Below are 25,357 nucleotides of genomic sequence, written 5' to 3'. Positions count from 1 at the left end.
CAGTCCGCGATCATTCATTCTTCTCGGCAGGTAGCCCCGGCCTTCTGACCCCGCCCCCACCCCTAGCAGGAGGTCCCACCCTTCCGATCCCCGGGCAGACACAAAGGCAGAAGCCAAAAAACTTGAGTCACAAGAAACTGGTTTTTAGTCAACAAAAAAATTATACATAAAATGAGAAAAATCTCATTGGAGCAAAGGTGCAAGCAGTTGCTTCAACACTAATCCACAGCAGTTTTACCATAGGAAACATTACAGCACATTTACAAATGTACAAATCGAGGATTCAACAGACAGGAGGCTAAAAACTAGAGTCAGCACCGTCACCCAGGCCAAGCAAACTCCCGAAATCAGAAACTAACTCAAACAGAGGCAGAGGCAGTTGGATCATGGAGCTTTAACTTCATTGTGGAAAAAAAAAACTAAACTAAAAAATTAAATAATCTGGAAGGGAAAAAAAAAACACCTTGCTCCCCCATCCCCCTTCTCTGGGTCCCTCAGAGCCTAAGCATGGACCTCGTTCATCCTGAGTGAAAAAAACGCCTAGCCTGGATGCTACAAGACTATATACCTCAAGCACCCCAGGGGAAAAGGCTCTCCAAAAAAAAAATAAAAATAAAAAAATAAAATAAAAACAAAAAAACAGAATTAAAAAAATAAAATTTAACAAAATAAAAAACAAAAACATTTGTAAACGGCTCCCAGAGACCTGCTCGAGTTTTTACGCGATTTTAAAAAATTAAATTAAAAAGCTGAGCTGAGGAATGTGCGTGACACCACGCTTGAAATGGTGAATGAGGGATGGAAGAGAAATGGAAGGGAAAGACAGGCCCTGACTTAAAAGCTACAGGGTTCCCCATCCTGAGGTGGAAGGCAGGCAGAAGTCCCAGGGCTTCACCTAAGAAAAGGGAGATCTCGGGCCCCTAGAGAAGGGCTGACAAAAGACACCAAAATCCAATTACAGAGAAGACAAGAGGGAGCAGAAAGCCACTGGACTGCTTCCCAGTTGAGTTTGCTTCCATCAAAGCCCATTGGTGACACCTCTCCAGGGACTACAGCACTGATCCCTCCTCATTGTAATCCCCTCCTCTTTTGCCTACATTTACCTTGGGTTCCACCAGGATACTGACAGTTCCCAGGCCCAGAAAAAAAAAAATCACCAGACCTCGATTCCTTAGGTCCAGGTTGGACAGCATTTATAGAAGTCCCTATCCTAGTTTCCGCAAAGCAAAGTCTGCCTCAACTAACCACTTCTCACTCACTTCTCCCCTCTGGGCTCTTATTAAGGACTGAGGGAATGAGTAAGTAGAAATTCTATGGGCCATCTGTTTCACTTTCCCCTCTCACTCTGATTCACCTGGGCTCTGACTTCCCACTGCTACCACTTGGCTGACAATTCCCAGCAAGTAAACCACCCAGAAGAAAGCTTTTCCTGGCTATGGTCAAAGCTGGTTCCAGCCATTGTCCCAGTACCAAAAATGTTAAATAAAATGAGACAAGAAAAGGATGGCCCTGAGGCCTGAACAGGACAGAAAAGGAAACAGGAAAGAACCTCTAAGACTGTCCTATCAACATTTCTAGGAGAGAGAAAGAAGAGATACTAAGTTGTATTCATTCAGTGTATGCTCTGATATCTTAGGGCTCATCCACATATGGGGAACCAACAGTGGTAGAGAAGCAAACAGTCTTCCTCCCAGTGGGAAGATTGCTAGGTAGTCTCAAGATGAAGGCTGGGAGACAGTGGACCCAAGTTGAAGGGGCTCACCTTATGCTCCAAACACGCCACATCTCCCAGCTGCTACCTGCTCCCCTTCTGTCCCCCCTCCCTCCACTGGGTTTGAAAGGGAAAGGTGAAGTAAACGCAATAGCAGCAGCAGGATACAGGTATACAACCGGTGAGAGAAGAATTCGCTGAGCAGTAGCTTTAAAAGCATGCGTCTCTACAGTGCTGACCAGTGTAGCAGGGCCTAGGGCCCAGGAAATGGCTGCCCTCCTGGATGAATCATTGGGCTAGACAGCCCAGAGGAGGACCTGTACCTTCTTTTTCTCCCTCCCCAACCCATGGCCCCAAGGCACTGGGCTCTTGCCAGCTGGGACCCTCTGTCATGGCATTCTTCAGACCAATGCACAGCACCTATTACAGAAGCATCTTAAACTCTAGATGAAGGTTACATTTAAGTCATTATGGCCTAACTCACAGGATTCGCTACTCTAAATGTCACCATGCAGTCAGGGAAAAAGGTGGGAGAACCAGGCAAAGCCCCCCTCCCACCAATCTGGATGCACCATAATCCCCCCACAGCGACACCCCCCACCCCGCCAGACTGATGGGCAGTACCAGAATAGTGGCTGCTTGTTCTATTTTTCCTTTCGTTTTTAAACGTTTTTTAACCCTACTCTGTGCGCACGAGAGACCATCTGTGTCAGTGTCTCTCGGATCACTAGAACAATTCCCTTTCCCCGTTTGTTTCCCATTCTTCCTCCTCCTCCTCCTCCAAAACAAGATCCTGTTGCAGCGAGTCCTCCCCCCACCCACCGCCCCCCGTGTGGCTGGCACTGCTCAGGCTTCTGCCAGAGATGAAAGCCCCTGGTTTGTAGAATGAGCGTGGAGGCCCCCCACCCCCCACCCCCGCAATGGCAGGAAGACGGGAAGTCGTTTAGTTTTGTGTCCCACGTACTCCTCCCTAACCCCCCACTGACAGGGCACTGCAACACCTGGATGCTGATGAGCTCCCAGCAACCCCTCCCAACGCCGTCAGGAACCTGGAGACAAAGGGAGAGGAGGAAGGAGCATCAGCAACAGGGCCCCAGTCCCCAGTGTCCAGAGCCTCAGGCTGCTCCCAATAGCAGCTTCACCTCTCTTCCACCATTCTCCAGGATGGAGATGGAGGAACTGGCTATTCCTGGAGGCCTGGGTCTTTACCTAGTGCGTGGTCTCCCAGTTTCACCTAGACTCCATAGAAGGCAGCTAATCTCTCCTTGAGCAGAGGTGGGAACTGCTCTGAAAACTGCTGCCAATTCTCTTCCCCCACTTGGTCTTTGAAGCCATGGAGTATCTGGTGAAGGGAAAAGAAGGGACATAGAAGAGGTGCCCCTAAGTAGAGGCAAAATGGGAGGAAGTCCTATCCCAAGCCCCAGGACTCACCTTATAAAACATGTCCCGAAGGTCATCCTTAGGGCTTACCCAAGAGGCCACAGCATCACAGAAGAAAATAAAATCCTGAGAATAAAGACCCCCATCCATTCCAGCTGTGAAGTGCTGCCTGTCACAAAACCTAGCACCCACTGATACTCCCATGCTCCCAATGTCCCTAGGAGACAAACTCCTTCCTCAAGAAAAAAAAGGAGAAACCCCTCCCTGCCCCAATCCCTATTACCTGAACAACCCCTCCTGGGTTTACCCCTATCATCATACAGATGCCCCGGAAGGCTGAATCCTTCTCCTCGTTGTCTCGGATGTTCCTGAGAGATGTGCACCTGCAACAGGCACAACAAGAGAGTGGGCATGGGCAGGCAGCTCAGAGAAGAGAAAGCAAAGTCAAGAGGACAAACCACCAGGATGAACCCAGGAAGGAAGAGAAAGCAGTAGAATGGAACGTTGACATGCAGTTTGAGACAGGAGGGGGGAAAGCAGGGAGAGCAAGGCCATAGGCAGCACACACACCCACCAGGGCCTGATGAATTGCTGGAGCATGGGCGCCACCTCCTGTGGGCACACGTAGCCCAGGCGGCCGATGGTGATGGCTGGAATGGCAGAGGGACTCGTCAGGCGACCTGAAACCCCGAGTGGCCCCGGGACTGTACGTGGCAGGGCCTCTGGGTGGGGGCACTGACCCCCGCCCTGGCCCCAGCCCCTGCAGACTCATTCTAGAGGAGCCAGCAGGGGAGACAAAAGATGCCCAGTTCAATTGAGCCAGGCTTCAGGCCCCAATGGGGGCTCAGTCCCTTGACCCCGTTTTGGGGAAGGAGGCTGGACTGGGCCGGTGGCCCAGAGATTTGGGCTATTTCCTGTGGATTTCTCTCTTTCCCAGACCATGGGGAGAAGAGGACTGGGGGGCCTTGCCCCAGCTAATTTAGCACAGTGATAAAAGGATATAGAGGGCCCCAAGATTAAGGATAGGGGGACCCCCAACTGGGGGGAAAACTGTGGCTTCCCAGATTGGTGGTAGGGGAAGAGATTGCCCAGGTTGGGCCTGGGCTCCCACCTGTATTCTCCAATAGGGTCTTGGGGGTGTTGGGACGGTTGATGATTTCCACCAGATTGTTAAGGACCATCTGCACATAGGGCTGCATCTCAGCCCCTGGGGGACAATGTAGGAGGAGGAAGATTAGGGCCACTTAAGAAGTTAGTGACTTCCTACCCAATCTTAGCCTCCTAGTTCTACCAAGCATTTTGTGGGACCCTAGGCACTCACCCATTTGCATGCAGATCTCCCCAATAGCCCAGGTGGCATTGTTGCAGACGGAGATGAACTCAGGATTCAGGTTAGTGCCCAAAATAGGCATGAATTCAGCTGAGGGGAGAGGTTAGGGGTGAGATACTGCTACGGAAAAAGAAGTACAGGGAAGGGGAGAATAAGGCAGGAGCTCCTGGCCCCTCAACTTTGAGGACTAAAACCTGAAAATCTCCCTGCCCCAGGTATTCTTCAGACCAGACAATATGTCTACAATCAAGACCAATAGCACCCCACCCAATGGTTTATCTCCAACACCTTCCAGGGCAGTGGCAGAGCTGGGAATATGGACTATAAGGTGAGGGGCAGCAGATCCTTAGCAAATACCGATGCAGGGCTTGACATGCATGAAGCAAGCTTTGGTAAGGTCTCCCAGGAGAGCAAAGGAGCTCTGACGGACTTCTGGCATGGTGTCCTGGGGAAAGGGGGAAACAGCCAAGGGTCAGTGTCCAAGGAGGTGGGCACAACCTCCACTCCAGCCAAATGGCTATCTTTACTGTTCCCTGAATTTGACCCCCATGACTTTACCACTGCCTTTTCCTCCAATATTCCCCCTCTCATCCATGCTTTCTTATGGAAATCCTAACCACCCTCAAGGTCCAGCTCAAATCTGCCACAAAGTATCCCTCTGATATCACCCGTTGGAAGTCATCTCTCCTTCCTCTGAACTCCCAACAAAACTTCCTATTTATAACACTCTAATAGCTATTACATTTGGCCTATGGTTCTATGGCAACTTATTTCTTCAATAAAACTATAAACTCAGGGAGGGACTTTATCTTATCCTTATTCATACCTCCTCAGCTTCTGGCTCAAGATGTCACAATAAAAACATCACTAAATATTTGCTACAGGAACAAATGATGGGATTGGGGGGTGGGGTGTAGGAAGGGACCAGGATGACCTGGACTGGATTAGACTGGACAACTCACTTGCATACATTGGAAGAGCAGAGTCATTATGTTGCTTCGAGCAACCAGTTGTTCCACTTGGCCTCCCAGGCCTTCAGCTAGCCCACTGAGGAGATCTAGGGCGACAATCATGAAGTCCTTGTCTGGAGCCTCATATTGGTCTGGGTGTTGGTTGTACATCTGTGAGGTAGAGAGATAAGAGTAATGAGAGCTCCAAAGTGGAAAAGAATGGCCAAGAGGACCCCAAGAGGCTTGACACATACCATAGCCTGAGCCAGTGTCTTCTGGACAAGTGTGACACAGCGCTGATAGACAGGCTCACAGTAGGGCAAGAAACCACTCTGGAGAGCTGTAGCCACAGATGACAAGCACTGTGTGGGAATGAAAAGGAGTGGTTAGGAGAAAAGTTACCCAACCCTGGCCATCATGCCGACCCAGGCATGATTCCCTATGCTACAGGTCAGGAGCACAGAACCTTTGGAGACACTAAGAGGTCTGGCTTTGGAAGCAAGGAATGGACAAAATGAACTTAAACCATTCTTCATCATAGATTGGAACAGGGCAATAATCACGCACGCACGCACGCACTCCCCTCCCCCCACTCACTTCCAATAATGGGAAGAGGTCCTTATCTTCATCTTTCAATTCATTCCACTTCTGGATGAGGGGGGGCATCAGCTTTTGGATATATTCCTAATGAAGATGAAAAAGTAAATGAATAATAAAGGGGAGAAGAGGGAGGAAAAAGAAGGCTAGAGTACCCAGGCACTCAACACTCACTGGCTGATTAAGGTGGTGGCCCACAGAGTCAGCGAGCGTTCCAATGGCATCATACAGGATCAAGAGGTTCTTGTGTTGGTACTTGCCAAAGGCAAAAACAAGAGTATCCAGGATGAAGCTCAGATAAGGGACCAGTTCTGTGCATGCCTCTTCCTCCAGGGTAGCAAAAGCACTGTGGAAAGGGTTTAAGGACCATGGTAAAGGTAAGTCCAGGTAACCACAATGCCCTAAAGATAAGGCCTGGACATACCCAGGATCAGACAGTATGAATACTACAAAGATCAGTTTGACATCAAACAGTAAGTTGTCCATCACATCCAAGGAAGACAATAACCCAATTTCAAAGGCTGTTTCCATCAAGCTGTAAAGACCACCACCCTTGCTCGGTGCTTAGTGTCTAGGTGCCAAGTTGGGTACCATAGGCCAGGAAAGGGATTCAGGATGGCATTACCTACAGGCTGCCTCCTGCACACGCTTGTTGCCATCCAGGATTCGCTTCAGCAATTCAGTCATCAAGGGCTTCAAGTGCATGTCTGGCGGTTGGCTAACTACCCAGTGGGCATAGCGACTCAATGTCCAACAGGCAATGGATCGCACCAAAGCTTTCTTATCTGACAAGCACTGGATCAGGTGGGGGATGAGCTCAGGCAGGTATGGAACCATGCCCTGCATACAGCCTGGAAGAATGTGGAGGAGACACCCTAAGCAAGCACTGGTGGGTAGATGGCTGGGCATATATACTTTCTATATACCAGGAATTTCCTACCCATCACACCCCCTCATGAATGCTGACTCCCCTTCAACTCTCACCCTCAGCAATGGCTCCGAGGACCAAGATCCCAGATTCCTTGATGACCCACTCAGGGTGGAAAAGCAGCCCCTTGAGCAGAGGTAGCAGGTGAGGAAGCAGCTCCTCCCGAAACACATTGGCCAAGACATCCAGTGCTGCAGCTGAGCATTTCCCTGCAATCATGGAGGGGATCAGTCACTACCTGCAACAGGCTCTGGGCAGAGAAAAGCCCTAATTTCCTCCAGGGCCCCAGGAGATCAGACAGTATGAATACAATAGCCATCACCATAGGCTCAGGGATGATAACTGCATCATGTTCCAAGTGTAAGGAGAATATCCTTGGGCATTTATCATTACCCTTCCCCACCTCTCACACCAGCCCCAACACACTCAAGTTCCAGTCTGACAGGGTGTCATCATCATCATCATCATCTTCCTCAGGATCCTCAGGGTCCTCTGGTCTCTCCTCCTCATGAGGCAGCGTCACTGTTCGAGACTTGTGGAACCTTGGCTTAATGTCTTGCTCACTGTCTGGAACAGCCTCATCCTCCTCCACATCACCCTGAAGAGAAGACCCAGCAGGAGTCGTGTTGCTGGGTAGATCAATATCTCTTGCCAGTCACCCCCTTGCTTCTTGAACCCCCAACCCTCATCCCCAGCAAGGCCTCCTCCTGGGATCAGACAGTATGAATACAAGAAACCTTCAGAGAGCACTCAGGCTGAGAAGGATGCATCATTTCCCAAGAGCTAAGGACACCGCCAGTTCATCTCTGAGACCTCTACCTTGAGCAGGATGATGTCAATCTCCGAATACTTCATCCCATTCACCAAGATTGGAATCAACCTGGGGAAGGGAAGACTATATAAGCCTTAGGTAGCTTAAGGCCAATTTGGAGGAGAGAAGGGAGCTGAGTGACTGGGAGGGCTCAAGTAGCAGCTCCCTGTAGCTTGAATGTCAAATTAAGGGAGCTGTCTCCATTCCAGCTCAGAAATAACTATAGAGTCAAGAACATCAATCTTTTCCCAGAATTTATATAAAAGATAACTTTTTTCTTAGGATTTTAAGATTTCTCAAGCTAAAAAGTTTTTATATTCCTCCCCTAAAACACAAATGCATTTTTAATATACTTCAGAATGTTAAAGTATTAGCATGAAACAAGAACTACACATTTTAATTCTACACTATTTAAGTGTGCATTTGTGGGAGGTTTTAAGTTTTAAAGGCTGGTTTTGAGGCACTTGGTGGCTCAATGGTTTGAGAGCCAAGACTGGAGACTGGAAGGTCCTGGGTTCAAATTTGACCTCAGGCACTTCCTAGCTATGTAGTCTTGAGCAAGTCACTTAACCTCCCTTGCCCAGGCCTTATTGTTCTTCTGCCTTGGAACCAGTACTTATTGATTCTAAAACAGAAAGTTTTTTTTAAACTGTTTACAAATATTCCAACAGTAAGAATATTGGATAAGGAGCCAGGAGATAGATTCCAATTCTAGTCTTAGTTCTGCCATGGAGTCAGTTATATAATCACAGTTAAGTCACTCAGTCTGTTCCTAGAGAAGGAGCCAGGAGAGGGGCCAGGAGAGCAGGACCCAATTAGGTGAGGGGTGAGGTCAAGAAGAAATGGGCCTCAGGTCGACAATCAGAACTCACTGCACCAAGTGGGATGACAAAACTTCCTTGCAGATGGGTTGTTCAGCTAGTGTCAGCCAGAACTCACAGGCCTCCAAGGCCACATTTTCATCATGGTCCTGAGTTCTTTGCAGCATATACTATAGAAGAGGAGAGAAAGAAAAGAGTGTCAGCATGCTATGCATTTTGCTATCTTATGAAGGCCAACCCCCTCCCCCCAGACTCTTGCACACCTGAATGATGCTATGCATGTGAGGAATGAGCCGATCGATCCGTACTTCTAGCAGCATGACCAGGGCCCGGCACACGTTCTTCCGAACTTCTGGGTCCTCATCCACCGCCAGGGCAAACAGGTGCTAGATGTGACCGCACCCCACCCCAGCCCATAAAGTCAATCTGAACCCAAAGAGGGCAAAAAGGGCCAGGCCCCAGCTGGGGTCAGAGTTCCTCTTTCTACCTAGTTCCTTCCCCTCCCCTTCCATCACCCAATCAACTGTAAGCCTATGAGGCACTAAGTATAAAATGCCTACCTCAATAAAGGTGTCAATGTTGTCCATCAGTGCCTGAGCTCGATCCATAATGAACTGATTTACACAAGCAATGGCATGGGACCTGGAGAAGCAAATCAAGAAAGGTGGCCAAGAACAGCTTAAGTAATGGTAGAAGGCAAGAGGGAACTTCTAGCAATCCAGTCTCTTTATACCAGTGAAGAACCTTTGTTTTAGCAAGGGACCTCTGCCTAGCCCTAAGTGTTCTAAGACAGGGAAGATAAGCATACAATTCCTCCGGGCCCTCCTTCTCTCCCAGCCCTGGATTTCCTAGACTTAAGGGATCAGTCTCAGGTATAAACCCACATACCGGATCTTGGGACTACAGTGCTTGAAAAACTGCAAGAACTTAGGAATCATAATGTTCAGGGGTCGATTAAGCGCATCACTGTCCAAAAGCTCAGATGAGTCTTCACAGATCTTCTGTAAGGCTCCAAAAGCCCCCTACATGGTACAGAAGAAGGACACTGATCAGTTGAGAGCAGAAGAGAAGATAATCCTCACCACACAAAGAAGGCACAGGAACCTGAAATAGCCAGTGTCCATTCTTGAACATAGTCTAAATGGGCCTGTCATCCCAGTAGCTCTCCCTACTGAGGAGGGAGGTATATTCTAACTATTTTTCTAGAGTGGTACATTCTAATTGTATTTCTAAAGTGGCTACAAAGCCTTCTACCTCACATGTGTTGTAATCTTCAGAATTGAGGAGGTTACACAACTGAGGCAGCAATTCTGGCCACATCTGGAGCTCTCCCTTGGAGGCAATAGTGGTGATGAGGATGCCTAGTGGGAAGAAGAGAAAAGAGAGAATCCATGAAGCTAGGAATGGGCTTCTAGGGGCTCACTTTGGGGTACAACATACAGGGTCAGAAATGGAGACAAAGAAAGTCTTACTGAGACAGCATCTTCAACCCATCCTGCCTTTCCACCTCCACCCCCAACCTTACCAATAGTGGCTCGGATGAGCGAAGAGGCATCACCAATGTTATTGAGACATTCTTGCTTGATAAAGTCAGCCACTGGTGGGGGAAAGCTCTGGTAATGTGCCTTCACATTGTTCTTCAGAATGAGGCCACTGAGGGATCGTGTTGGTTCATCTGGGGAAAGGAATTGAGGAAAATACTGGCGTAGAAATTACTAGGGGCTCAATTCCAGTCAGCCAGAATTATAGCCCAGGCCCTGGGAAATGGAAGGATTCATTCTTTGAAGAAGCAGAAAGGTCAAACTGGCCTGATCTACCCAAGAATGACCTATGTCAGCTTGCTGAAGTGGGAAAGGAAAAAGGGATCCAACCTGCCTTTCCAGGCACATTTCATACTCCTGGCTCTCACACAACCAAACATTCTGCAGTCCAGTCAAATTGGAGTATAAATAGAACAATGCTGTCTTGATCTCTTGCACCTTCATGTAGGCTGCCCCTCATGGATCAAATGCATTGCTTGCTCACCTCTATCTGCTGAAATCCTTATGGAAAATCTTCTCATGAAGCCTGCCCTGACTCCTTGTTTCCTCAACCTTGCCTCCCCAAATTCCCTAGATTCCATTGTCTATTGATTACATTCTACAGCATACTTATGTATGTTTCTCTGACACTTATATTCCTCAAATACAGGTATTATTTATTTTTCATAATTTTATCCTCATTGAAATGACTTACACAGAATAGAAGCCAGATAAATGTTTGCTAATTTGGACTTTTTAATTCAAGATCAGGCTGTTGTACCTCTGATCTCTTAGGACAGAGGGAAGAGGGCAAAGGAAAAGTACCTGGGGCCCATCAGACTTACCTTCTGACTTCAATCGTGTCAGGACAAAGATCAGGTAGTTATTAAAGTCAGGAAATTGGTTTAGTTGCTTTAGTTTCTGTAGGACAATATTAAGGACTAAGTCAGTTCAATACTGACCCTTCTAGACAACACTAGTGAGGAGTTAGAAATGCAAAGAAGAAATTGGACCCCTTGGGGACACTAACTACTTCCTATTATCTCCTCCTTCCATCTTATCTCCCATTCATACTCAGTGGTTATCATCTTATTATAAGCACAATGCCCAGAAAAGTTTCACTAGTCTCCTGACCAATTGGAAGATGGAATATTTCCTAGCAGGCCCAGGTTCCATTCTTTGTCCTTCTTCCTTTACATTAGTTATATGTGAATACCTGGAGAGGATTTAGCAAAGTGGTAGAGCATATGCTTCAAATTTGAACATATAATTTCCAGATTTCAATCCCTAGCATCTCTAGAGCTCTTTTTAGATATAGGGTGGTATAGTAGATAACAGATTAAACTTGGGAGTCAGAAAGACTTAGGTTCAAATCACACACCAGGCAAAAATCTGTGACCTTATCCAAGTCATTTTTTCTGGACTTCAGTTTCCTTATCTGTAAAAGGAGGAAGTAGAGCAGGCAAAAACCTATGACCTTATCCAAGTCATTTAACTTTTCTGGGCCTCAGTTTCCTCATCTGTAAAAGGAAGAAATTAAATATGATGACCACTGTTTCTTTCCAACTGTAAAGCTATGATCTTATGGTTTCTCCCTCCAACAAGATCAGAAGAGCTTGAGTTGGAAAGGTCCTTAGTCATCTGAGTGCAACCTCTTGATTTTATAGAAGAAAAAAGTAAGGCCAGAAACCGATGGGAAGTGAGTGGCTCAGCCATGGAGAAAATAAGTAGAGGGGTCAGGAATTGAACCAGAACCTGTGGCTTAAATTCTAGCGGTTTCCTATTAGAGTTCTTCTCTCACCCAACCCCTTCCATGACAGAGTGCTAACTAGACATAGTAATAAACTGTAGGTACTCTATCATTTAAGGATGAATTAAGGGAAAGTGTGTAATATACCCATACAATTGGATACAAAAAACATGCAGAAATGTTACAGGGCGGAGACTACTCTTCAACCCACAATTCCTTAGAGGAAAGAAGGCTTTGGACATACAACCCCTAAACCCCTTCCCTCCCCTCTGTCTTTGCCAGAAGCTATCAAGCAGCCGAAGGATACGTCTTGGACAACTCGCTGAGTGGCCGTGTTGGGGGACTGGGAATCCTTGAGGAGCTGGAGGACCTGCTGAAGGCCCTGTTCATCTGGCTGCCAGTCCATGGTGGGAAGGGGGGGGGGGGGTTGGTCTAAAAGGCGGCAAGGAGAAGAAAAGGAGGCAGATTAGATCCTCCCCTGCAGTTCCTGGTCACATAAGTGGACACCAGTGCTGGCCCCCCACAAGGGAGGGCGGAGATGAGGAGGCAGAAAAGTCCCTGGGGCCACGTGGGGAGGCCAAAGGAAGAGGGGGAGGGGCGCAGCAGCAACTACAACAAGAGCCAGAGCTGATTACTCCCCCACACCCCGCTTTCTGCTAGAGGTCCCCGAAGCGCTGGCCCCAGGGAGAAAGGAAGAGGCCCCACCTGGGCCCAGCCAGGGGAAAGACGATTAGGCGGGAGGGGGGAGGGGAGGTGCCAAGAGGAGGGTGCACGCTGGTTTGAGGCCTCAGCCCTCCGCACCCCCATCCAGCCGGGCCGCCGCCGTCGCGCAGTACCACCTCCTCGCTGCTTGCCCCACTCTCCCCGGCTCCGGGCCCGAGCCCACTAACAGGCCAGGCCGCTCCCCGAGGCCCAGCTTCGGCCCCGGAGCGCCTGCTCCCTTACCACAAGCCACGGCTGGCAGCCGGCTGGGCCGGGGGCCATAGGCTCAGGCCGAACCACTCACCGGGACCCGACGATGACCAGGGCAGCGGAGACGACGGCGGCGGCAGCGGCGACGGCGGCGGCGGCGACTCCTCGCTCTGCGGCTTCTCCCGAGACACACACGGGGAGGAGCGAGGAAGCGAATAAAAAAAAAAAAAGAACGCGACTTGGCCTGAGCCGCAGCGGCTTCCGTCCACCGTTCAAACTGTCTCCTCTCAGCCAATCAAAACTCTGGGCGGGCCCAGGGACTCGAGAGGAGGGAGGAAGGCGAAAGGCGCCGAGCGGTGGTGGGAAAAGAAGAGGGGGCGGAGCATAGTCTCGAGGGTGTCACGTGATCAGCGACTGCGCTGAAGCGGAACCCGAAGCGGGACTCCGTCACGTGATAAGGGAGAATGATACTTCTTGGGTCTCTCTAGCCTTTTAGTCCTCCAGTCTTCCTCCCTCTCCCTCCCTGCACGAATGCTGAAGTGAGTGACCCCCGGATCCTGTGTATCTAGGAGTCATGTATCCCCATCCTCAAGCTCTGGAAGGCCTCGTTTCGTATCCAGGGCCATCCTCTTTTCCCTGCTGCATTTCCTCTTACCCTTCCTGAGGTCCAGCTCTGCCACTATGGGCTGTATGACTTTGAACAAACTAACCTGTCTGGGTCTCAGATTCATTATGTGAAAAATGAGAGGGGAATCACCGGTAAAGTTTTTCTTCCAGCTCTCAGTCTATATTAACCCATAAATGCAATTAATTGTTCCAGGAGCACTCTAATACATACTACCTCCTGTTCCAGACTAGCCTTCCAAATTCCCTGATTTGACTTCTTGATAAAATGAAGTGATTGAAGATCTCTTTTAGTTCACGGGTTCCATGATTCTAGGATTCATACACACACTAACAGTCTTGCCCATTCCTGCCGCTTACCCTCCCCAAGCTTCCCTGTTTCTGGTCTTTTTTCCCTCACTCAGTTCTTCCTCAGACTTTCTGCTGCCTGCTTCCTAAAACCCAAGGCCCAGCAGGTATGTAAGAAGGTAATTGTCATTTTGTTTGTTCTGTGAGTTCTGAATCATCACCCTGGGGGTAGAGATCTGAAGAGTTTAATTTATTGTTTTTGCTTTTTTTTTTCAGTAGCTTCCATCCATCGAATATCTTAATCATTCTAATGTTTAGGAAAATAGGAGAGAATGGGAGGTAAGATGGAGACAATTTACACAAAGGCCTGAGGGAGAAGGAACTGGCTATTGTAACAATCTCAATGAAGGGGACAGCCAGAGTGGAGAAGAGATTAGTGCAAATGGGACTATCTGTGACACTTCTATAATGGGAAATCCTGGCTCTGAGGATCTTGGATTTAGGCTCCTGGGCTAGGAAAAGAATGTGTGTGTGTAATTGTAGAGAAGAATTAAAAGGAGAAGCAATTCACTTTTCTTAAAGAGACCTCTGCTGGAATTTCCATTGTTAGCTGCATAAGAAGGAACTATGAACAGTACTAATTAGGATTGTGACCATTACCTGATTGTTTAAAGAGAGCAGAGAGTAAAGAACAATTTGAGGTGGAAGGACCTGAAATCTGATCTTTAGTTTGGTGTGTTATTTTAGATAAAAATCTTCTCCCTTGTTTCAGTTTCCTACTCTCTAAAATAAAAGGGGGGGGGGGGGGGGTAGGTAGCACAGTAGTAGACTGAGAGTCAGAAGGACCTGGTTTCAAATCTAGACTCAGACACTTCCTAGTCCCTTAACACCAAATTGCCTAGCTCTTGCCACTCTTCTGTCTCATAATTGATCCTAACATAGATGATAAGGGTTTTTTAAAATATAATAAAGTAGGGGGTAGCGAGGTAGCTCAGTGGATTGAGTCAGGCCCAGAGATGGGAGGTCCTGGGTTCAAATTTGACTTGACACTTCCCAGCTGTGTGACCCTGGGCAAATCACTTTACCCCCATTGCCTAGCCTTTACTATTCTTCTGCCTTGGAACCAATACATAGTATTGATTCCAAAACGGAAGGTAAGGATTTAAAAAATGTGTGCGGATATATGTATATAAAATAAAGTAGGCTCTAAATCATGCTCTTAGGAACTCCCTGGGGTTACCAGTCTTTGCAGCCTAGGTCCAAGGGAGGTTTTGCACTTCCTAGAATCCTCCGGAGTTCCCAGAAGGATCCTGAAAGGCAATTTAGGGTGGAACAAAGAATCAAGGCCCCAGCTTGCTGTAATGAAAGGACTGCCAAGATAAGGAGGAAGAGAAGAAAGGTTTCTTTCTCTCTTTTATCCTACTCTGGGCTCAAGGACTTTGCCTTCATTCTTTCCACAAATATTTCTCAAAACTAGGACACCTGGTCCCCTCCCCCCAGCCGGGAGAAGACACCTAAGGGAGATAAGAAAAGGACATGAATAATTACAGTAGAAGGCTAGGTGCTGTCCAAACAGTTTATAGCCCTTTACCCCTGGAGCCCCGGGTCTACAGAGCTTTAGGCACTCAGCCGAGGCCAAAAGCAAGAACACGTGGTTCCCGCCCCACTCCAGCTGCCCGCGTGGAAGCGAGAGGAAGCATCTCGCTTGCGCGTGCACATGCGTATGTCAAGCCCTGCTCCTTGCTCAGTTTCTCGCCCCTTCCCCGAGCGCACCCTTAACTACAACTCCCACGATGCTCTGCGCCTCGAGCTGGGGCACTTCCGGCCGGGGCTGTAAACAGCAGAGTCCAAGCTGGGCCGGGAGCCCCGGCTGTGGAGGGAGGATGGCGGGGCCCGGTCGGCCTGGGGTCCCTGGAGCTGGAACGAACGCCAGGGCCTGGGTCCCCGGAAGAAAGGGCCTCGGCCGCCGCTGAGCGGGCCGGGCCGGGCATGGGGAACTGCCTGTCGTCGCAGCGATCCGGGACCGGGGCTGGAGACGAGGCGGGGGCCGGAGCCGCCGACGATCTGTCTCTGCTCAACGATTCCGGGGACGGGAACAGCCTCTCCGGGGACCTGCTGCCTCCCCCGCCGCCCTACAGGGTGAGCACCGCGCCGGACAGACCAGGCTGGGAGCTGAGGAAGGGGGCATCCACCACCCCCTCCTCCCCCCAGGAGCAGGGCTGGGCATAGGGAGACACCAGGCATATGCCACCATCAGCGCACCCCAGAGGGGCAGAGCAGGGCTCAGCTCGGGACAGGGGAACCCCTAGTGACTTCGACCACCCCTAGAGGGGCAAGGCAGAGTCTTGAATAGGGTAATAGCCATCTGCCAGTACTTAACTCACTGCCCACCGAAAACACCCAGCTCCCTAGAGAGAGAAGGCAAGATTAGGCAGATGGGATTTAAGTCATCTCACTTACCACCTCCAGAGAGGTAGGGCTGGGCAGGGCAATCCCTGGGCATCCCTACCACCCATAGCCTCCAGAAAGTCAGGAGGAACTGAGGACAGGAAGACCCCAGCGTTCCACTTCAACAACTTCGAGAGTCAGGTTGTACAGAAGACAGGAAACTTTTGGAATCTACTCTTTTCACCCTAAGGAGTGAAGACAGGAGTAGAGCAAAAGGGAAATTTGCCAAGCTGGGGAGCAAAGGACTGACTAGAAATCCCAAAACAAAAGAAATACAGAGGCCTTCCTACTGAATAAAATCATTAGACAATGGAAATAGCACAGGATTCAGTGAGGAGACCTCTTTGAATTCTGGCTGGGGCAGTTACTACCCTGTGAACTTGGACAATTCCTGTCCCTTCTGTTTCCTTCTTTGGAAAATAAAGGATCTCTCAGGCCTCTTCAGCTCTAGATCTTATGATCATACACAAAGATGGGGGAACTTATTCTAATCAGGCAAGACAATGCTGAATTGAGATATCAACATGGATGCGGAGGGATATGGGCTCAGTTCCATTTGAGTGGAGCACTTGATTTTATGAGTATCCTCAGGGAACTGTAGTATAGATCCTATTAAGGCAGGCCTAGAACTAGATTCCTTCAGGCCAATGGGAGCTAGACAGAGGCAGGTTGAAAGATGTTTCCCAGAGACAATTTGCCATGTATATCCTGTCCCCATTCCCCCCCTCCCCCCAGGGACGGGAGCCAATCCCAGTGTACCACCCATCTCCTGGCCAGAGTCGGCTGGCCACACAGCTCACAGAGGAGGAGCAGATCCGCATCGCCCAGAGAATTGGCTTCATCCAGCACCTGCCCAAGGGTATCTTTGACCCTGGCTCTGAGGGGTCCGAAAAGAAAATGAAAGAGTAAGGGTGGGGAACAAGATGAGGATGCCACAGGCTCCAGAAGGGGATGTTGCTGTAGATCTGCAGGCTAGTCCTGGAAACAGGAATCTGTGACCTTTCAGTAGCTGAAGCTGCTTTTTTGTCTTTTTAGAAAGTAGGTCTGGGAAAATACCCAGGCTCCTGAGACATACCCCCTGACAAGATCCTTGAGTTCAGCACAAGTTGCTTCATTTAGGGGCTCACTGACCACTCCCTGCCCCACCCACCAAAATCTGCCAGCTTCAGAAGGGCAAGGTCTCTCTCAAACCATGAACTCAAGGGCAGGGCCAAAGTCTTCTACTTTTGTTTTCTCCAGACAGATCCCCAAGAGCAAGTCCAAGGTTTGCCAGTCCTTGTCTCTCCCAGCTGACATCCTTGAAGGCAGGCCCTAGTATCTCCTCAATCAACAATGTAGTTCAAGGCTGGGTGCTGGAGGGGAAACCTCTGTGGCTATTAGAGAGGAGATACTGGGCTGGAGTGGCCTGGGAGTGGTGGGGGGGAAGGGTCGGGAGGGTGGAAAAAAGGGTGAGAACTGGTGATACATATTCTCATCCATCCCTGGCCCCTGCAGGTGTGTGATCTGCATGTTGGACTTTGTGTATGGGGATGCCATACGCTTCTTGCCATGCCTGCACACCTACCACGTCCACTGCATTGATGACTGGCTCATGCGCTCTCTCACATGTCCCTCTTGCATGGAGCCAGTGGATGCAGCCCTGCTTTCCTCCTATGAGACAAGCTGAATTTGGAACCTGGCAGCCAACATGTCCCCTGGGCCTACTCAGGTGAGCCCTGGGGGAAAGCAGCAATAGCTGCTGGAGCTAGAAATTTTTTACATTTGGGGAACTGAATACTGATCTAGGTAGGTCCCCATCCAAGAGGCTGCTGGTCTATGGCTGTCCTGGCCTCAGATACATTAAGCCAACCTTTCAGTGTCCCTAACTCAAGTTTAGCTCTTTTCAAATCAAGGTACTCATTTCCTCCCCCCAAAACCCATCTCTAGACTATTTTTACCACTAAGTTTTTAAAGATGATCCTGAAAACTAATCTTTCTCAACCCCGTACTGCTGAACCCCAGAGCCTAGTACCTGAAACTTCTAGGGGTACAGTATTTCAAATCCTAATTCTAGGAGTCAAATATCCATGGTGGCTAAAGTCCAGTGAGGACTAGAGTGATGAGGATGCAGGAAGAACAAATTACATTAGTCCCCTCTCTGTGTGGGACTCTGCTGGTGGGAACTGAAAGGCAGGCTGATTTTGCAAACAAATCTAATGTTCTTAATCTCCCTTTTATCTTCTGGATATGAGAAGGAAACTGTCTCCCTTCTTGAACCTGTAACCTACCCCAAGCCAGTTTGAGTCAGAATTCCAACCCTTCCCCTCAGTTGGGCCAACTTTGATCAGTCACAATACCTATTCTGTTCTTTCATAATCCTGGGAGTTGGACAAATGAATTGGGGTAATCATCTCTCCTACCCCTATTCCTTGGGCAAATTGAATCTTGCTTACCTTATGGCCTTGGTTTAGAGCTAAGGACAATGAATCATGCATGACCTGCTTTGGTGAGGTTCTTAGATTTGGGTCGTTTTGTTTTGTTTTAAGCCAAACTGTGGATCAGGGATGCAGAGAGGGAAGCAGCATGGCATGGTTTCACACATATGGCTCACCTGAGGAGGAACTACTGCCTTCAACATAGCCAAGACCCCACCCCCACCCATCCGAGGGCACAGGCCTCCTTTCTGCTGGCAGGGGCTTTTGCTCCTGGTCATTGTGGTGTCCCCAGGCCACCCCCACTCTAGAGGGAGGGTGACTAGAAAGGAGCCTTATAAATGATTATCTCTGGGCTAGTTCCAGTAGAAGAAATGAACAGGGCCCTGATCATGTGGAAGACAAGCAATAAAATGTGTTGCACATAAAATGGACCCTATGTACTGTTTGAATGAGAATCAGAGCTGTAGAAAACTAAGGGCATTCAGTTCTGCAGACACAAACAAGGTTAAACTCAATTAAATAAAAGACCTATAAGCTTGTTAAAGCCAACAGGACTGAGCTTCAGGCCTCCGGATTCCTGGGAGGGAGAACCCAAGTCCTTGTGGGTTCTTTAGAGGAGCTGGTATTACTTGTCACAAACATGCAGGTCCTACAGAGAAACCTGATCAGAATACAGCTTGGCTCAGCTCCTCTGATGGTGGGTAGAATTACTCTCCCCACTTCTGAACAAGTGTAGGGCATATTTTTCTGTACAGAGTAGACTCTTGAAGGGTGTTGAAGTTTCTTCTTGTACGGAACTCAGATCCTATCTTATCCAAGCATGTACCTGTTGAGGTCAGAGAGACAGCTCAAACAGCCTGGAGACTCATAGCCACTGCCAATGAAGTGAATAAATCTACTTAGGGTACTGATTCTTACTTGGCCTGGGCCATTCCCAGAAAATAGCTGTTGGAGGTCAAAGGCATCAGCAGATTTCATTCTCCCTAGGGTATGGCAATTAAGAGGTGAAATTCAAAACTAGACTCTCTTGTCCCTTTTTCTCAAAGTGTGACCTACAGCAAGTCACTTAACCTTAATTTCCTCATTTATAAAATGAAAAGGAGTGGACTTGGTGGGCTATAAGGTTCCAGCTCTTGAGCCTATGATCCTCAGGCCTGGGACTCCAGCTTAGAAAAACAAAGCTAGCAGGCAGGGGATAGAAGCTGCCTCCAGAAGGAACACATACAGGCAGCTCTTAGATCACTTTTTTTATTTTCATTTAAAGTCAGCATTTTTTAACATTAATTCCTTGGGAAAGGGGAAAGGGGCCACACAAAGGGACATGTGTGGGGGTGGAGAAAGGGAGCCAGAAGGAGGAAAAATGACTGGTGGCTGCTCCAAGTTCAGACAAGAGCAGCACCACAGGACAGCAGGAACTACACTGGTACCACCCCCCTGCATCCTGAAGCATTACCTCACTGTCCAGGGACAAGCACCATCCATGCTACTGGGGGGGGGGGCGGGGGGGGGGGAGGCCTTTTAGGAAGAAAAGGGAAAGCACAAGGAGCAAAAGCCCCAACCAGCCTTTAGGAGGGAAACTTGCCCCCAAGGCTACCTAGGACATCAAACTGGGATCAGACAGAAAACATCATTCAGAGGCAAGGGACAGTCTTCACTCCCCAGTCAGGTTCACTTTCCCTAGCCAAGGGGCAAGAGACACACACTGGGTCAAAGGAATTGTCCCTTCAACGTTTTCCCAACACAACACACAGGAAACATTTGCCCCACCACACCTCCCCAGGCACCTAAATACAGGCTGAAGGGGACAATTATAATAAAGGCAAAAATCAAAGTTAAATTTGAGGTGTCCCTGAAGCATGGCCTTAGATAAGCGCCTTCAGAGGAAAACACATACTCAAAAAAACATCACACTTATGGAAGGGATGCAATGGGGCAAGCCAGAAGTTTAGGTTTTGGAGTAGGTGTTTAGGGGTAGGGAGGGACTAAGGGAGACATGGGCATTTGGATTTTGGGCATGTGAACACCAAGTTGTTTTTTAAAAATCAAGTTTTAGAAGTCTTGCTCGGCCTGAAGGTAAGGGAATTGGCACAGATGCTGGCCTCATGTAAGGCCAATCAGTTATAACAGAAGTCTGATGATGTTACTCCCTTTGAGGGTCATAGTGATTCAAAAGGGTCTTAGAGAGGGGAGTTAAGGACATCTGGGGAGAGGGAAAAGTAGATGATGTGGGGAAAATGGCTAGGGGCATGGAATAAATTTCACAGGGGACTTGGGCAGAGGAAAGAAGTCAATCTAGAGAAAAAATAATGAACACATCAAACTCCACTGAACTCCAATGTCCAGTGCCACCTGCCAGTCCCACCCAAACCACCACAGCCCAAGTATATAACAGGGTGAGATAAAACAGGAGCCAGGCTGCTAAGAGCCCCAGCAAAACCCACTAGCTTTAGCTCCAGAAAGGAGGGTTTTTTTCCCACAAGCCCTTAAGATCCAGGGGGCTGAGATGGTTTTCCAAAAGGTACCAAGTAGGAGTCTACCAAACCAGAGGGGCCCCTAGAAAAGATGGCTGCACCAACACAGGCCCTGTATATAACTCAGGGTGAGGTCATTCTCAATTCCTAGCCTGCCTTTTTAATTAAAAAAAAAAGAAAGAAAAGAAAAGAAACAAAAATCCTCCAGCTATTTAGTTGAGTTCTTTACTTCCCAGAAGTGATGGGGAAGATAGAGAGGGAGGGATGAAGGATCGGAGGGGAGAGTGGTGGGAAGGAAAAGAAGATCGAGAGAAACAGTAAACCACGTACTAATAAGTCTCAGAAGTCAAGTGCTCAAGGTATAAAAAATCTTGAAGAATCATCCGCTGGCGCCAGAAAGCTACAAGTTTGTCTTCTGTTTTTGAGTCCTTGGTGAAAATGCTATTGTTCTTTTGCTGCGTTAAATAAGTATGTACAATGCAGAAAGTCCTTGGCGGAAAGAGTTATTTCACCAGGGGCCGGGTTTTGTCATCATCACTGCACTGATGTGCCTTGTATTTTTTCACTTCCGCCATGTACTTGGCCCAAGCATCTCCTTTACTTGTCATAACCTGGGGAGCAGGGACAAAGGGGGGGAAACAGGCACACAAGCCATGAGGCCCAGAAGCAAGGGGCTTCAGAACACCCAAGGCCCAGTTCTTCCCCTAGGTCTTAGACCTTGGCCTGCTAGATTTGGTGTAAGGAGCCAGGTTCAGTCAGAAAGGGAAAAGTCCTTTGAACTCTAAAGTCTGGGACTTTTTGTTGTGACTTGGACCAGCCAGACCTATTCTCCCTGACAGAAAAGTCATCCCTAGACCCCAAAACTGTACATGCTGCTGGCACTCACCTCATCCTCGGTCTTCTGCTTCTTGGCTACTATTCCTGTCTTGAGGGCTAGCTTGTTCCCGCCTCTCCGCTTGCCCACCTGGGTGAAGGGATAGAAGACTGCAACCATTATAGGAGCCCTGGGGGCTGCCCTGGCGGCCATGTAGCCCACTATACAACGGGACAGGGAGTCCTGGCCTTAGATCATCTTAGCTCCTCATGCCTGTCGTGTAGTACCAAGCCGTGCCCAGCCTGGCCAACCTACGCAGCAATCAGAGAGGAGCACAAGGGACTTCTCAGGACGATGCAGCCCGAACCTGCTCAGTCAGCCCGGGCAGGGCAGTGAGCCTGGTGATAACCCTGGCTCCAACTAACACCATCCCCTGACCCCAGCCAGACCCTCCTCCCCCACAAAAGAGCCCCGCAAAAGAGCTAAGCACAGAGATTAGACAGCCAACTGCCTACACCATTGGATTATCTCAATGGTGAGGCTTGGAAAGACCCTGAAGGCCCCAGCTCCAGCCTCTGATGTCTCGGCTGGTATCAGTCTGGCCGGTTCACGAACATTTTTCTTACGCTGTCTCCCCTCCTTCCCGGCCCCCGACACTCTTCCAACAGCTTTCCAAACCGCAGCTCGCCCCCGCCCCTCCCGACTCCACTCCATCCAGAACAAGGAGGGGTAGCAAAGGTCGAATTTCTGGGAGTATGACGACAAAAATCGGGGCCCGGACCCGGCAGCTCCGGGGTTTAAAAGGCGGGGAGGGGAGGGCCCTTTCAGCGACGCCCTCACCCACCCGCCCACAGCCAGCCTGGCCCGCACGGCGGCCCCGGGATGACCGGGCGTGCGGAGTCCGAGGGAAGGCCCGTGCTACGGGGCCCTCGGCAAGGCGGCGGCGCCAGGCCCGCCCTCCCCCGCCCCCGGGAAGAGGCCTCTCTCTGTCTGTCTGTCTGTCTCGGCGCGGCGCGGCGCGGCCCGTCCCGCCCTCCCGCGGGCGGCGGCTCCTTACGAAGCTGAGCGCCGCAGGGCCGGGCCCGCTCCTCTTCTTCGGCTCGCCGCCGCCGGCGGGTGTAGGGGCGGCGGCGGCCCCCGGGGGCGGCGGCGGCTCATCTGGACTCTGCTGCTGCTGCCGCTGCCGCCGCCGCTCCTCCTCCTCCTCCATCTTCCGCTTGAACAGCTCCAGGAAGCTGCCGTCGTTGGCGAACAGGTTCACGCCCCCCGAGGCCGGGCCCGATGCCGCTGTCGCGTCCTCCTCCTCCTCCCCGGTTCCCGAGCCCGCCCCGGACTCGGCCCCAGCGCCGCCTGGCCCGGGCCACCGGCTCCCGCCGCCCCCGCCGGCGCCGCCGCCCGCGGGGCCCGACGGCTCCCGGCCCGCAGGCTCCGCCCGTCTCCCTCGGGCCGCCATTTTGTGACCAGGTGCCGCGCAAAGGAAACTGGGAAGGTTCCCGGCCCCGCGCAAAGCCCTCCCTCCCCGCGGCTTCCGGGCAAAGGATTCTGGGAAGCAGCACCCTTTCTTTCTATCGCCCCTCCCAAGCCTCCCACCTCCGAGTCTTCTCTTGTAGGGGGGAGGGAGGAAGAAAGGAGGAAGGAAGAAAGAGTATTCTGGCCCAAGCCACTCCTCTGCTCGTTATTCTAGCCACAGTTTCCCCGTCTGTAAGTTGTAGTGCTTAAATGTTTCCTCATTCCGAGAGTCGGTTTCCGAAGTTTCTTCCAGCCCCAAATAAGCCCATCCTCATCTACCTGTATGACCTGAGGCAGCCCCAGGAGAATGCTGAGGCCCTGGCAGCAAGGCTGCCCCTGGCATTCTATCGGAATGGTGACCCTAGGCACATTTAACCTCTCCGGATCTTGAGTTTCTCCAAGTACGAAATGGGCATAATAAAAACGTGCAACTCTTGGGGACAGCACGTCGATTAACTGTAGAGCACTATATAAATGTGGATTCTTGGGCAATTAATTTCCTCCATCTGGCTTGTTTCTTCCTCAAGTGGCTAGTTAGTATAAATGGATACATACCCAATAAGCATTTCCTCAATACCTACAGGGGGCAGCTGGGTAGCTCAGTGGATTGAGAACCAGGCCTAGAGACGGGAGGTCCTAGGTTCAAATCTGGCCTCAGACACTTCCTAGCTGTGTGACCCTGGGCAAGTCACTTGACCTCCATTGCCTAGCCCTTACCACTCTTCTGCCTTGGAGCCAATACCCAGTATTGACTCCAAGAGGGAAGGTGAGGGTTAAAAAAAAAAAGGGGGGGTGTATGGGGTGTTCAGGGAGGGGTAGTATCTCTGGTATGGAGGGCTTGTCGTGCCCTTCTAGGACAGCTCTCCAGCCACTGACCCTCACCTGACACCCAGCTCTCACTTGTGGCTCCTAGTAGCTGCTAGCATGCGATAGCGGCCACACCCCAGGCAACCGCTTTGAGGCCGGCTAAACCTTGTGAGGGTAGCCATCTGGTCAACCCCTAGTGAACTAGGGCTTTGCTCACCCAGCATGTGAAGACTGCTTCAGCTGAACAGGCGGAAGAAACCAACAAGAAGGTTCAACAGCTGAGATGGCGACACAGCAAAGCACTGTGGAGTACTTAGGGCATGATGGAGCACAAAAGACAACACGGCCATCCAATGCATCTGAGGAAGTCTCCAGGTGTAATGACTTTTCATGCCAATGGACCCAGGCTTCCAACGCCAAGAGAGTGGGGACTGTCTCTGTGCATCGACTTTTCCACTTAAATCTTCATGCACAGGTGTCTTTGTGCACAAAAACGCACAAAGACAATGGTCATCCTTGGTTCGATAGACAACCAACAACAACTATGGGAGAAGAAAAATAAAGTATCAGACCTCAGTAAGATTTCTCTAGCAGAGGAAACAAATGAATCAATTAAAGGCATTTATTGCATACTTATTAAGTGCTTACATTTCTTCTATTTCATTTGGCAATCTCATCGGCTGACATAGAATTGATTAGCTTCTCAATGTTGATAATTAACTTCAAGTCTCAGATGCCTAGACAACTTCTCCTGGATGCCTCCTGCAAACAGCTCATCATTCCCTCACCCCTGAAGTCTTCCTCTTCCTAACTTGCTATTATTGTTGTCATCTTCCCAGTCATCCAGACTCACAGCCTAGGTGCCATTCTCAACTCCTCACTCTCTTCCCCCATAGCCAATCAATTGCCAAATCCTACTTTTTCTACCATTCTGATAACTCTTATATGTACTTTTCTCTCCTCTGGCACCATCACTAGCCTGGTACAGATCCTTAACCCCTCATGACTAGATCATTGCAATAACCTGCTGGTCTGCCTCAAATCTCTTCCCACTCCAGTTTATCCTCCATTCAGCTATCAAATTGAACTTCCCAAATCTCAGGTCCAAAAAATGTCACCCTCCTATTTAAGAAACTCTTGTGGCTCCATATTACTTTTTGGATCAGATATAAAACTCACTATTTGGCTTTTGAAGCCTTTCATAACCTAACTCATTCTCTTACCTTTCCAGTCTTCTTATGCCTTACTCTCTTCCATGGTCTCTGCAATCAT

At 49.6% G+C, this 25,357-nt stretch overlaps 3 protein-coding genes and 2 non-coding genes across 7 annotated transcripts; 1 reads left to right on the top strand and 4 right to left on the bottom strand.

Annotated features, from left to right (window-relative positions):
* Positions 1 to 122: 122 nt before the first annotated feature.
* TNPO2 (transportin 2) lies at positions 123 to 13,014 on the bottom strand. Of its 3 annotated transcripts, none has more exons than XM_001362325.4 (25): positions 12,805 to 13,014; positions 12,106 to 12,230; positions 10,894 to 10,969; positions 10,054 to 10,203; positions 9,783 to 9,889; positions 9,417 to 9,550; positions 9,089 to 9,170; positions 8,792 to 8,914; positions 8,580 to 8,698; positions 7,716 to 7,776; positions 7,323 to 7,494; positions 6,953 to 7,105; positions 6,594 to 6,819; positions 6,143 to 6,314; positions 5,969 to 6,055; positions 5,626 to 5,733; positions 5,384 to 5,542; positions 4,779 to 4,866; positions 4,413 to 4,511; positions 4,203 to 4,298; positions 3,666 to 3,771; positions 3,375 to 3,474; positions 3,143 to 3,217; positions 2,921 to 3,053; positions 123 to 2,760 (listed from the first exon to the last, which is right to left on the bottom strand). In XM_001362325.4, exons 2-24 carry the CDS (start codon positions 12,202 to 12,204, stop codon positions 2,946 to 2,948), a joined length of 2,700 nt encoding a protein of 899 aa, XP_001362362.1. In that variant the 5' UTR covers positions 12,205 to 12,230; positions 12,805 to 13,014; the 3' UTR covers positions 123 to 2,760; positions 2,921 to 2,945. The 3 variants fall into 3 exon arrangements, with proteins under 3 accessions (XP_001362362.1, XP_001362441.1, XP_056678672.1); XM_001362404.4 differs by having other exon boundaries at positions 3,666 to 3,741; positions 12,805 to 13,002; XM_056822694.1 differs by lacking the exons at positions 12,106 to 12,230; positions 12,805 to 13,014 and adding an exon at positions 11,430 to 12,025.
* LOC130458665 (small nucleolar RNA SNORD41) lies at positions 6,394 to 6,463 on the bottom strand. The gene has a single exon (XR_008918071.1). It is a non-coding gene; the product is annotated as a small nucleolar RNA SNORD41 (small nucleolar RNA).
* On the bottom strand, positions 7,605 to 7,675 carry LOC130458666 (small nucleolar RNA SNORD41). The gene has a single exon (XR_008918072.1). It is a non-coding gene; the product is annotated as a small nucleolar RNA SNORD41 (small nucleolar RNA).
* A 2,367-nt stretch (positions 13,015 to 15,381) lies between the features above and the next one.
* LOC100010121 (RING finger protein 11-like) lies at positions 15,382 to 18,911 on the top strand. The gene is made up of 4 exons (XM_001362888.4): positions 15,382 to 15,761; positions 16,806 to 16,975; positions 17,565 to 17,778; positions 18,596 to 18,911. Exons 1-3 carry the CDS (start codon positions 15,612 to 15,614, stop codon positions 17,734 to 17,736), a joined length of 492 nt encoding a protein of 163 aa, XP_001362925.1. The 5' UTR covers positions 15,382 to 15,611; the 3' UTR covers positions 17,737 to 17,778; positions 18,596 to 18,911.
* An 807-nt stretch (positions 18,912 to 19,718) lies between these two features.
* Positions 19,719 to 23,251, bottom strand: TRIR (telomerase RNA component interacting RNase). Its single transcript, XM_001362238.4, has 3 exons — positions 22,827 to 23,251; positions 21,842 to 21,919; positions 19,719 to 21,566 (listed from the first exon to the last, which is right to left on the bottom strand). Exons 1-3 carry the CDS (start codon positions 23,220 to 23,222, stop codon positions 21,459 to 21,461), a joined length of 582 nt encoding a protein of 193 aa, XP_001362275.1. The 5' UTR covers positions 23,223 to 23,251; the 3' UTR covers positions 19,719 to 21,458.
* Between the last annotated feature and the right edge of the window lie 2,106 nt (positions 23,252 to 25,357).

The sequence above is a fragment of the Monodelphis domestica genome, chromosome 3 (genome assembly GCF_027887165.1).
Source record: "Monodelphis domestica isolate mMonDom1 chromosome 3, mMonDom1.pri, whole genome shotgun sequence".
Taxonomy (NCBI): Eukaryota; Metazoa; Chordata; class Mammalia; order Didelphimorphia; family Didelphidae; genus Monodelphis; species Monodelphis domestica.
Note: the sequence above shows the minus strand (reverse complement) of the source record. Positions and strands in the feature narration are given on the sequence as shown.